General features: G+C 40.1%; 1 protein-coding gene across 1 annotated transcript in view; it reads right to left on the bottom strand.

Moving 5' to 3' along the window:
• TMPRSS11F (transmembrane serine protease 11F) overlaps window positions 1–13255 on the bottom strand; it is an 84093-nt gene that overhangs the window by 14127 nt on the left and 56711 nt on the right. The window contains exons 5-9 of the mRNA XM_008267796.4: window positions 12142–12209; window positions 10063–10226; window positions 7740–7778; window positions 5979–6180; window positions 1559–1818 (exon numbers count right to left, since the gene is read on the bottom strand). Of these exons, the coding sequence (XP_008266018.1) occupies window positions 1559–1818; window positions 5979–6180; window positions 7740–7778; window positions 10063–10226; window positions 12142–12209 (733 nt within the window). The remainder of the gene's footprint in view (window positions 1–1558; window positions 1819–5978; window positions 6181–7739; window positions 7779–10062; window positions 10227–12141; window positions 12210–13255) is intronic.

Genomic DNA, 13255 nt, shown 5'->3' with positions numbered 1-13255 from the left:
ACTTCAGGGATTGCTCCCAAAGCCAAGTTGGATATGCTTGGAGAATTTGAAAAATTTTTCTCTACAATTGAATTCTGTTATTCTCACCTAAAAAGTGTTATATTAGATATATTAGCACTTGTTTTCTGTTTTTTTTTTTTTTCCCCGATATCTTTGATAAAATTTTAAGAGGGGCCAGTGTTGTGGCACAGTGGGCTAAGCCTCTGCCTGCTGTGCTGGCATCTCATGAGGGTGCCAGTTTGTGTTTTGGCAATTCCTCTTAAAATCGAGCTCTCTGCTATGGCCTGGGAAAGTAGTGGAAGATAGCCCAAGTCCTTGGGTGCCTATACCTGCATGGGAGACCCAAAGAGGCTCCTAGCTTCTGGCTTCAGATTGGCCAAACTCTGGCCACTGTGGCTATGTGGGGAATGAATCAGCAGATGGAAGGCCTTTCTCTCTGTCTCTTCCTCTCTCTGACTGTAACTCTACCTCTCAAATAAGCGAATAAAAATCTTTTTTAAAAAAAGAACCTTAAAAACCTTTTATTTTCTTTATAATATTTAATTATTAATAATTATATAATTTTCATTAACATAATTAATTTCTCTCTCTAGAACAGAGTGAACTAATACTTAGGAATCTTAATGTTCTGGCCTTAAATTTAGAAGATCCTTAGACTTAATAGTCTTTTAGCACTCCTAAGATGGTGGAACAGAGAAAAAATGCAGATTTTTTTAACTAAACAAGACAAAAATTCTCCAAAAAACTCAAAACCCAGTTTCATGTTTATGGCTATCATAGAGTCTCATCAAAATGAGGAAGGACTGAAATAAACGAAGGAAAAAGAAAGCTGTCAAATTAGGATGCAAGGTACGTGCTGATCAGAAGTCTTTATGTGCAGGAAGTATACAATTTTTAAATTTTAATTTTATTTAAGTCATACAGGTTTCATGTATCTCATACATACAGATTTAGGAACATAGTGATACTCCCCACCCTAACCTCCCTCCTGCCCACACTCCAACAATTCCTCCTCTGTCTCCCATTCCCACTCTTAATTTTTACAAAGATCTGTTTTCACTTTACTTACTGATTGTAAAGTTAACCCTGAACTAAGTAAAAGAGTTCAACAAACAGTGTGAAGAAAAAAACGCTGTTCCTCAACAGAAGAGACAAGGGTTGTAAACAATCAGCAAATCTCAAAACATTACATTTTAAGTACTCTATTAGTTACCTTGGACCAGGGAAAAGTTATGCTTTCTGTCTTTGTGGGGAAGCATACAATTGGTAATCAGGTACTGCCTTGCTGTCCCATAGTATCTAGGCCCTCTTCTTCCACCTAAAGTCTATTCTTTCCTCTGTTAGCCTCTTCCCTTTCTTACCACAGCTCCAAATGTGAACTCAAAAATTCAGACCTGATCCTTTACTTTTTAATATTCAACCCTCGATTCTGCCTGGGGCCACACATTTTGGAAGTGTCATCACTATTGTTATGAAACAACTGAAGAGGGATTCCCTAAGACAGTTGCTTGATTGCAAGACATTTTTGTGATAAGAAAATTATATTGAAACTACTCACCATCATCCACAATAGACCCAAATCCTGTGACAAATACACTTGTTTTAGGTGGCAGTTTTATAGATGAATCTGGGAGGCAAACTCTCTGGACTATATTTGAAAACTCAACTCTGGTAGTGAGCTGAGCCAAAGCAATGTCATTTTCATTCGTGTCTCTATGATAATTTTCATGAAGGATAATTTTCCCCAAGCTTCGTTTCACTGCAGGTGGTGTTATAGTTGTACCAAAAGTAGCAATCCATTGACTAGGGTCTTTATTTCTGCAAAAAATTAAAGGGAAAGATGAGTGATATTCAACTTTATCCTTTAAAAAATATGGAGACTTTATTTCTCCCCCACTATTGGAGTTATTTTCCTAAAACCTTTCTATGGTGAGAAAGTTTGCCATTGATGACTTATAGACAAAAAAAGACTTCTTATAATTAATCACTTAATTATGTACAACTAATTATATTGATTAACATTTTTTAAGATTTATTTATTTATTTGAAAGTCAGAGTTACAGAGCGGAGAGGCAGAGACAGAGAGATAGATAGAAAGAGAAAGAGGAGAGAGAGAGGTCTTCCATCTGCTGGTTCACTCCCCAATTGGCCACAACGGCTGGAGCTGTGCTAATCTGAAGCCAGGAGCCAGGAGCTTCTTCCAGGTCTCCCACGTGGGTGAAGGGCCCCAAGGACTTGGGCCATCCTCTACTGTCTTCCCAGGCCATAGCAGAGAGCTGGATCGGAAGTGGAGCAGCTGGGTCTCTAACTGTCACCCATACGGGATGCCCGTGCTTCAGGCCGGGGCATTAACCCACTGCACCACAGTGCCGGCCCCTTGATTAACATTTAATACTTAAATACTTTGCTTGCTAGGATTTTTTTTTGGTTCTTTTCTCTATTTTTAATAAACTGGGCAGAAAATTAATTTTGATCAGCTTCGGATAATATGCACACTAATATAAAATCCTCCATCCATTCTTATTTTATTGCTCGCTGGTTGGCTGTTTGCCTACTGGCTTTTACTGTGTTCTTTCATACAAAGTATAATTTGTCTGCTTTGCACACCTCATGGGTACCAGGGCTATATCTTCATCCTATGCCCATACTCCTCCCTGATTTTCAAGGGCCCAGCAGTTCTTACTTGATCATGCTGCTTTACCCTTTGTTCTGGCCTGATCAGTCCCTCTTATTGGACTGTGGTTCACTTTTTACATAGATGCAGGTTTTTTCCTGCAAGCTTCCATCACAAGCAAATTTGCTCTAGTCCTATCATCTCTTTACCTCCCTATTTCTTCTGTAAAGTCCAGTTCCCTCTTTTTATTAATTATCCTTGTTAAGGAAGATTGGACGTGAAATTCTCTGGGTGAGGGAAAATTTGGTAGAAGGAAATCACACACTAGATATTCAGAAAGGGGATTTCCTCTTTTATGAGGGATTACTAAATTAATGATTCATTAACTTTTAATTGAAATAAAAAACCTGAAAGATCAGTGGTTTTCAAAATACTCTGCACTGCCCTAGGGATGAGCAGAGAAAGCCCAGGGTGTGGAGTTGAGGAGGGAGGGAGAGGGTTTTTTTGCTCTCAATATGTTTTCCTCCTTTACATGTCAAAAAAAGATTTCAATCAAAGAAAAATCTTAGGACCAAAACATTAATAGGAGAACCAGGCACTGGTTACTACATAAAAGCATGAACACGCCTATGACCCCAGGCTTTAAGGCAATCACAAACTAATTGGGAAAACAAAATAGTTTTCCCATCCCTTCATGCACTGCTAATGAGAGAGAAAGCCTCACTTAATACACCCCATTCAACATGCTTTGTGGATAAGGACACGGAGACCCGGAAACTCAGTGACTTGTCCAGGCAAGTGATATACTCAGCCAGTTAGGGTCAAAAGGACATAGCCAATGTCTTCTGACATCCCGTTAAGAACTTTTTCCCTGCCCACACAAAGCTGCAGTCATTTTTCACGGACTTGCAGGTACTTAGATTTGTCTTGAACAAAATTAATAAACATACTATTTCCGCAGAAGAAAATACAGTTCCAAAAATGTAATGATTATTTTGTAGCTGCTATGCTGTCATTAAAATATGTTTTCTCTAAACAACAGTATTCTACATATAGTACGCAATTACATGAAAAATCACCCCCAAAACTGAACCCCCTTTCTCCACGATCAACACCTTAACCAACACTTTTGAACTATTATTGTCATCATAAAATATTCTATAATGCGTCTTCCATATTTTAGCAACTACTTCCTCTGACTACATTGCTGCCCTCTCTGCTCCCTTTCATTTACAAACTCTTTAAAAGAAGGGTGTAAATTTCCTGCCTCCAATCCTCCTTTCATTGTCTCTTGGATCCATTCCCATCACCATTGTACCAGCAAACACATTTTCCTTATCATGGCCACCAGTGATTCCTGATTAGCAAGCTGACTGGCCAGTTCCCAGGTGAATCCGTGAGTACACAGAGATTGCTTAGGACCTGTTGAAAGAAGTTCTCAATCACTAGAGCATGTATTCTGCACTAAATATAAATTTGGTATTCTGGTTTTATTTTTTAATTTGCCTAAAAAAAGACTAATTAGATATAAACTCTCATGGAAACAGAAGTGCACAGATAGGAAGACTTGTGTTAACATGAGGAAATGAGAAAGCCTTAACAAACGGGTGGGACCCAAGTTCACTTCCAAGAAATGATACTGGTTAGGTTGAGAGTCATGTTTGTATAAGTGAGGTCCTTTTCTCTTCTCTAGTGAGGGAGTGGCAGACAGTCATCTGAAATTTATTAAGTCATTCTAACTATAATTCTACAATAAAGAATGGTGTCAGTGTCATGGAACTATTTAGGGTGCTACCCTTAGAAGGATGATAAAGAGCATCCTAGACTGATTCAGGATAGTTCCTTTAGAAGGGTGTAAGAGTAGTGTCACGGGCCCAGCAAAGGGGCTTTATTCAGAAATATTGTCGTCTGAAAATCTGAAAGGAAGAGCTTTCTGTACAAGATGGTTAAGCTTCAAGAAATAAAGATGTGGCGTGCTTGATCTCCTGAGGCCACAGGAGCCTGTGTGTCTGTGTGTCTGAACTGACACAGCCAGCTTGTGAAAACTTTATGTATCTGTGTACTTTATTTGAAAGGCAGAGAGACAGAGATCTTCTCTCTGCTGGTTCACTCCTCAGATGCCTAGGACAGCTCAGCGTGGGGCCAGGCTGAACCCTGGAGCCAAAAACACAATCTGCATCTCCCACATGGGTGGCATGGACTCGTGTATTTGGCCACCATCTGCTGCCTCCCAGGGTACACATTAGCAGGAAGTGAAATTGGAAGCAGAGCCTGGACTCAAACCAGGAACACTGAGGTGGGATACAGACACCCCAGGTGAATCTTTACTGCTCTGCCAAACACCCACTCCCAGCTGAGTTTGAAGAGCTACAACCACAAAAGCCCAAGCAGACAGCTCCTGCTGGGTTGTCCACGGCTAGTCTTTAATATTTCTTTTTTTTTTTTTTAATTTATTTAACAGGTAGAGTTACAGACAGTGAGAGAGAGAGACAGAGAAAAAGGTCTTCCTTCCGTTGGTTCACTCCCCAAATGGCCGCTAAGGCCGGCGCTGTGCCGATCTGAAGCCAGGAGCCAGGTGCATCTTCCTGGTCTCCCATGTGGGTGCAGGGGCCCAAGCACCTGGGCCATCCTCCACTGCCCTCCCGGGCCACAGCAGAGAGCTGGACTGGAAGAGGAGCAACCAGGACTAGAACCTGGTGCCCATATGGGATGCTGGCACTGCAGGCGGAGGATTAACCATTAACTAGGCGCCAGCCCCTAGTCTTTAATATTTCAAGGGCAGTAACACAAGATAGCAAGTCTCTCACACCTTCTACACAACATGCTGGACCATGCAAACCAGCAGAGACTGTTGGATGATGCAATGACAAAACAGTGTCCCAAAAGAGATAGCTATGATTTCTTTTTACTTATTCATAAAGTAAGAGTGGGTATCAATATTAGGAAATTAGAGGGATTAGTGAGGAAAAGAAGAATAAAGTGGATGATTTTCTCCTTGTGTGTGTGGAAGACATGAAACTTGTGACTAGGATGAAGAAAAAATGGAATTAAGAAATATATTTATTTTGGTGAAAAGTTTAAAATGCATAATTTGTTCATAAATCATATGTTCTATGAAGTTTTTGAAGTTCCCTTGTATAATGGCTACTCATTGCACAAAGACAATCTATGATACAGTAGGGGAGATAATCCTAAATCACAATGCTGCAGAGAACTACATGCTGTACAAACATAGCACCATGCATGCAGCAAGGAGCAAGCACAATGCATTGAGGTGACAGAGCAGAGTCTACCCTGAGTGGAGCTGAGGATAAGCTGGAGACAACTTGGAAAAGAAGGCTCACAGCTGGCCTGGTGCACTTACCTCCTGAAGCAGTGAGCTGCAGTCAGTAGCCACATGTTACTGATGAGGCTAGCTCCACACTGATGGCCTGCCCCCACGAGCTGCAGGCTGGCCTGCCAGGGCCACTCGCCATCCATAGCTGTCTCCCTGCCTTGGACAATCCTTTCTGTTGAAGAGGATGCTGGCAATGGCATGTTTGAGGATGTCGTCCTTATCCCACAGCCTGCCACAGAAATGCACGTTTATTTTTCAGGAAAAGGAGAGGAAAAAAGCATATCCTGATTCGCATTGGCTGGAGATGCTTAGAAAACCTGATGCCCCAGGTACTCTTTGATCCATTCCTACTACTTAGTCTTTGAGGTTATGTTATAGGGTTCCAAACTGATCCTACTGAAGTTCAGAAGAAATATTAGCTAACATTGCAAGGTATTCAGTCCAGGAATCAACTCCTGTCTCTCTATATTAAAACATACACAGTGGAGGCAGCCATTGTGTATAGTGGATAAAGCTGTCGCCTGAAATGCCAACGTCCCATATGGGTGCTGATTTGTGTCCTGGCTTCACTTCAGATGCAGTTTCCTATTATGGTCTGGGAAAAACAACAGAAGAGGGTCTATAGAGAAGACTTGTGGCTTCTGCCTGGCCATTGAGTCCATCTGGGGAGTGAACCAGTGGGTGGAAGATATCTTTATTACTTATTTGTTTTGAAAGGCAGAGTTACAGAGAGAGAGAGAGAGTGAGAGACAGAAAGAGAGAGTTCTTCCATCCACTGGTTCACTCCCTAAATGGCCACAATGGCCAGGGATGGGCCAGGCTGAAGCTACGAGCAGGAACTTCTTCCAGGTCTCCCATGTGGGTGGCAGGAGCCCAACCACTTGAGCTGCTTTCCCAGGCTTATTAGCAGGGAGCTGGATCTGAAGTGGAGCAGCCAGGACTCAATCCGGCATCCATATGGGATCACAGCATTGCAGGCAGCAGCTCAACCTGCTATGCCACAATGCGGACTCTAAACTAAATTAAAAAAAAAAATGTATAGTGGGGGCTGGCACTGTGGCACAGTGGGTTAGGCCATGGCCTGCAGCTTCAGCATCCCATGTAGGCACCAGTTTGAGTCCCAACTTCTTGCCACACCTCTTGCTCCCACTGCACTCCTTCTCTCAGAACGAATCCACCTCAACACTAGGCCATAGCAGAGAGCTAGATCAGAAGAGAAGCAGCTGTGACTGGAACTGGAGCCCATACGGGATGCCGGTGCTTCAGGCCAGGGTTTTAACTCACTGTGCCACAGCGCTGGCCCCAGAAGGACACCTTCTTACAAAAATATAAATTAATGGAAAAATATCCTGTAGGCAGCCATATAACCTTGTGGTTAAAATATCAGTTAAGATGCCTGCAATCCATGTTGGAGTACCTGAGTCTGATACTGGACTCTGGCTTTTAATTCTATCTTCCTGATAATACAGACTCTTGGAGGCAGTGGTAAAGACTCAAGAAACATGAGTAGGAGACATGGGTCATGTGCCATCTGCTGGCTTCAGCCTAGCCCAGCTCTGGCCATTGTGGTAATTTGGGGAGTGAAACAACAGATGCAAACTCTGTCTTCATCTCTCTGTCTCTCTGCCTGTCATATAAACAATTAAAAATATGACACATCTAACTGAGAAGTAATAATATTAAAAGAAACTTTTAAAAGCTTGGTAAATTGCATTGCTAACTTTTCTATGGCATTTTTTATTATATTTGCTGTGAAATAAACAGATAATTGTGGATTTTTGAACTTACGACTGTTGAGAAGATTTCTCATCTTTTTATTGTCAATAGCTGTAATAAATAAAACATGAATTAGTTGGTAAAAAGAATATATTCCCATTTCATGTTGTTTTGTTTAAATGGTCATTAACAGAAACAATTATTATCTGAAACATCCATATTTCAAAAGAGCACAAGATTTTTCATAACAAGTAACATACACAAGAGATCTCAATAAAGTACATGAAAACTATGAAAAAGGTATGAATAGTACTCAAACAGTACTTTATACTTTGTGTTTCTGTGTGGGTGCAAACTGTTGAAATCTTTACTTAGTATATACTAAATTGATCTTCTGAATATAAAGGTAATTGAAAATGAATCTTGATGTGAATGGGATGGGAGAGGGAATGGGAGATGGGATGGTTGAGGGTAGGAGGGAGGTTATGGGGAAAAAAGCCGCTATAATCCAAAAGTTGTACTTTGGAAATTTATATTTATTAAATAAAAGTTTAAAAAGTTTAAAAAAACATCTGAATAGTTTTCAAAAGTTTTTTCACCGAAATAAACTTATCTTTTCATTTCATTCTTTTAAAAACTTTTTGAGGTACTTTCTTACATAACAATCTCTACTCTGATTTTGAGTACAAATGGCATAATTTCACTTTAAAATAAAATCAGAAGACACTTTATTTTATGACTTTGCTTAAGAAACAGAAAAGGGCGGTGCCGCGGCTCACTAGGCTAATCCTCTGCCTTGCGGCACCAGCACACTGGGTTCTAGTCCTGGTCAGGGTGCTGGATTCTGTCCCGGTTGCCCCTTTTCCAGGCCAGCTCTCTGCTGTGGCCAGGGAGTGCAGTGTAGGATGGCCCAAGTGCTTGGGCCCTGCACCCCATGGGAGACCAGGATAAGTACCTGGCTCCTGCCATTGGATCGGTGCGGTGTGCGCCGGCCTCAGCGTGCTGGCCGCGGCGGCCGTTGGAGGGTGAACCAACGGCAAAAGGAAGACCTTTCTCTCTGTCTCTCTCTCTCACTGTCCACTTTGCCTGTCAAAAAAAAAAAAAAAAAGAAACAGAAAAAAAAAATTAGGAAACAAAGGATAAGGACAGCGTGATTCCTTTCTGTGGGGGCCCAAGTCTAACTTGAGGAAGCAATCTCCTCTTCCCATCCCAACTGGTGCTGATCAAACTTCTAGGTTTAGGCATATCACCACTGGCCAGTGTTGTTAGAGCAGTTCCAGGGAACTATTATGTAATAGACCCCCCCCCCCAGGGCTTACAACACCCTGGTCTAACAAACAGTAGGAATTGAGTTAATGAGAGTTGTTGTGACATCAGTGACATCTTTTTCCCATCAAATATATCCATTTCTGCTCATTTTAAGTCAGCGACATTGAACTTTTGTAATGATTTGGTGATCAAAAATGGAGACTTATACAGTGATTTTTTCAAAAACATGGATTTCCCATTGTAGGGTTCCTGATTAGATCTGAAATGAAACTGATAATGACAGATTAAAGGAGAAAACATGCAAACTCATTTAATAAAAGCTTTTCATGACATGAGATCCTTCAGAAATGAAGACGCAAAGATCCAGGGAAAGCTGCTTGTGCCGAATGGACAGCTGTGTACTGCAGAAATATATCTGGACAAAAGAGTGTAATCTAGTGGTAACAGATTGAAGGGGGAGTCACAGCAAAGCCTGTCTGTTCAGATTCTTCTTGGTCTCGCTGTGTAGCATTTCTTCAGCCTGGATACATGGCAGGGCCCATTTGGAATGAGGGTCTTATGATCTACTATCAAACAAGGTAGGTCATAAAGTTTCTCTGAGGCCAGCTTCTACTCAGAAAGGCAGGGGAAGGTTGGAACAATATGTCTAAGTTTTATGGCTTACTTTGGGGAGGAAGAGTTCTAGTTACTGTAGCTCATTTTGGGGAAGAAGGGAAGCAGGGCAGGATAAAGTCAGAAATATCTTCTTCCAGGGCCCTTTCAATTTCTTTCAGTTCAAAGTCCTCAATGCACCAAGGCAGGACACTTTGGGGTATTGAGGCATTGTGTTGTAAACCCTGACATTGAAAAGAAGGATGTGATCTTCAATTTCTTCTAGAGGTTTCCTGGATATTTCTCTATTCAATGAAAGATGTGTGTGGCAAAAGAAAATACATGCAGTTGAATTTTGTTACGGAACATGGTCACAGAATGTAGTTATTTTGGTTTAAAAACAATATAATAAAAATCACTGTGCATGTCCAACAAGGCAAAAGATATTTTTTAAATTTATATGTATATATGGTAAATGTAATTTTTCAATATATGTGTACAAAGCTGTTTTCATAAAGGAACAAAGAAGACTTACGTGTGAGGCTAAAAGATGGTTTATTTATAGTCAAAGGTAACTGTTTGATCTTCAGATTTTGATGTAAAATCCTTTCGATCTTTTTTTTGACTCTCTCAGCACTATCAGTAGATGGATAGCGAAACATGAGCACCATGAGAACGTTCACACCTTGTTCATCTGGACTGAAGAGCAAGAAGGCAGTGAGTAAGGCCATGTCTCCAACATGAACCACTTTGTATCTATTAGGACTCATACTGAATTTAAAGAAACATGATGGATAGTTTAGGTAAAACCATCTTTTTAAGTTATCTCTAGATCAGAGAATAAGAGTGGATTTATGATGATTAGACTGATGTCAGCATTGTAGAAGACACAAAGGGCAAGCATCTGAGAAGTACTGTATATGGGGGCCTATGTTGTGCCATAGTGGGTGAAGTTGTAGCTTTGGATGTCAGCATCCCATATTGGCATGGGTTTGTGTCCTGGCTGTTAAACTTCCAATCCAGCTCCCTGCTAATGCCTGGGAAAAGCAACAGAAGATGGACCAAGTACTTGGGTCCCTGTCACCCACTGTGGGAGACCCAGATGAAACTCCTGTTTCCTGGCTTTGGCCTGACTCAGCCCTGAACGCATGGCCACTGCCTGGAAAGTGAACCAGTGGATGCGGGAGATCTCTCTCTCTCTCTCTGAGTCTTTAAAGTAAATAAATAAATCTTTCTTATAATTTAGAGAAAAAAGAACTATGGTATATGATATTTACCTAGAAGGTTGCTCTTATTTAGCTGTTTATTGGGATTTTGGGGAGGAGATATTCATAAAATCAGCTATGTATGAATTTATAAGATTTTCTTTTTAAGGCGTTTCCTGCAAAATTGGTAACCATGGTTATTATTGTTCAGAGCAGTATGGCAGAGACCGTGACTTTGTTTACTAAACTCATGTGCTTTGCTTCCTGAGCACAGAGCTGGATTTCATCACTTAGTCTCTCTTGAAATTATTAAAATTCCTTAATGAATTCCAGCCAAAGGAATGTGTGCACTATGCTGTCCTCCACTTGCAGGCCTGGCTCCTGAGAAACCTCCCACACTGCTTTCTTCCCTTTGCTCTTCCTTTGTCTGCAACCGGATGCAGAAGATCCCATGGGCAGTTCTCCACAGTCCCCACCACTGCCCACTCCTTGCCCACTTTTGACTCTTTGGCCTCTATGGTGAGAATAAAATGAACCTTGAGTGTATCAAATCACTGAAGTTTCAGGGTTTGCTTATGAGTTAATCAATGAATGATTGGAGAAACTCTTATAAAAGGAAATCATTTGATAATTGTTTCAAATGTAAAGTTTACAATGTGATATTAGGGCTAGAAAGCCTTTGGTGTCCTTTTGGGATCACTGAACTTAAATTTACATATAAAGGAAAAGAAGAAAAGAAAGACATGAAAGAGAGAGAGTGATGGCAGGAAAAAGGGAAAAGGAAGAAAAGTAAAGAAGGAATGAAGGAAGAAAGGACAAGAAGGAAAATCAGATGTGCATTTTCTTTACTATCAAGACGTGAAACAAACATTACAAATATATGCATTATCACTGTGAAATCTAAGTCTTTTAGACCTCACATAAAAACATATTTAAGATGGATTGTAGTAATTTAGTCTCTGATAATAATCCCCTATTTAATTTATGTATATTGTTTTTCACCAAAGCATGCAAATAAGAAGACATTTAGAAAGAGCAATAAAAATGTACTGGCATTAAAGGAAAACCTTATTGCAGAGAAAGTTATAGTCCAATGGTTAATAGGATTAAAGTGAAGAAAATAAAATGACCAATTTTCCTCCAGCCGAAGGGGCAGAGATGTGTTAGCAGTATCATCCCTTCTCTTCATATTTTTCCTAGTTTTTTTCTCCCTAGTAATTGGGACATTTCTGTTGTAGGGCCCTTTACATTTCCCATAGTGCCTGGGAAATAAGTAGCATGGCCTGGGCTACCCGACATTTATGAAACCTTTATGTGGCTGCAAAGATGTGTTCAGAGCAGCTGAGCAATCATGCTAAAATATTCCATCTTAATAGCAGAGGGGTGAAGCTACAAATCAATGTACATACCTTAATTTAATAACATGTGATTTGATGAATCGTCCTCCTCCAGAAGAACGTCTAAATATCCTAGATATCTGGTTACAAAAACAAACAAACAAAAAGGAAAAATATTTTTATATTAGCTAATATTTTATATTAGCTTTATTTTTATTATTAGCTTTAAGAAAAATGATATTTCTTGTCTTATGTAGAGATTTGAGGCAAAATCAAAATTTTAGTTCATTCAAGTGGTTTATTTGCAATGGTAACACTAAATCTGAGTTCTAATCCTGAAAAACTTTAACAAAATTATACAACTTGACAATTCTCTGTAGCTTGGCATGGCAACTGTTGGAAATAAAATATAATTACACATTTCACACCTTGTCTGGTATCTAGTAAATTATTGACAGTGTTAGTTTTCATTATTACATCATTTAAAATATGTGCTGTTTTATAAGGCAGCATCCTGGTTTCTAAGATGGCTTACCCTGTTTGCTGCACTCATTCCCCAGTATAGCATCAAGTCCACTACTGATACCAATCAGTTGATTTCTGAAATTATTCTGTGATTACTAGGCCATTTGACATAACTTGAGATATCTGTCATGTGTCTCCTACACCCTCACTTGTTAGTCATCTCTATGCAACATGCAGGGTTTCACAACCAGTACTGGGGCTGGGAATCACTACACTCCATACCATTAGCATTGCATGACTCAGCTGTTCCAATCTGAGCCACTGAAGGATTTAGAATGTTCAATGAGCTGATTTCTTAAAGAATTCTGATTCCCAAAAGGGAACCCAATCAACTGATGAGGCATTGCCTCTGTTCAATGAGAAATACAAACAAAAATAGATGAACATTAATATTTGATAGAAGAATGTACCAGTTTCCTGGAAGAAGAAAGAGACTCAAGATAAGGAAGACTAAAGAACATTACAGCAGAGAGAATCAAATTTACATTTTTAGTCAAATATTGGGCTGAGAATCAGAAGTCAGAAACTTCAGATCCATGAAAGCTTACATAAAATCCATTGCCAAGGTTAAGTCTTGCCTCTCCCAATTACTATATCTTCTGGGAAGAGAAAATATGGTCTCCCTTCTCTGCCATATTCCCCCATTTCTCTGAATCCGCTA

The sequence above is a fragment of the Oryctolagus cuniculus genome, chromosome 8, assembly GCF_964237555.1.
Source record: "Oryctolagus cuniculus chromosome 8, mOryCun1.1, whole genome shotgun sequence".
In the NCBI taxonomy this organism is placed as follows: Eukaryota; Metazoa; Chordata; class Mammalia; order Lagomorpha; family Leporidae; genus Oryctolagus; species Oryctolagus cuniculus.
This window is presented reverse-complemented; position numbering and strand designations above follow the sequence as displayed.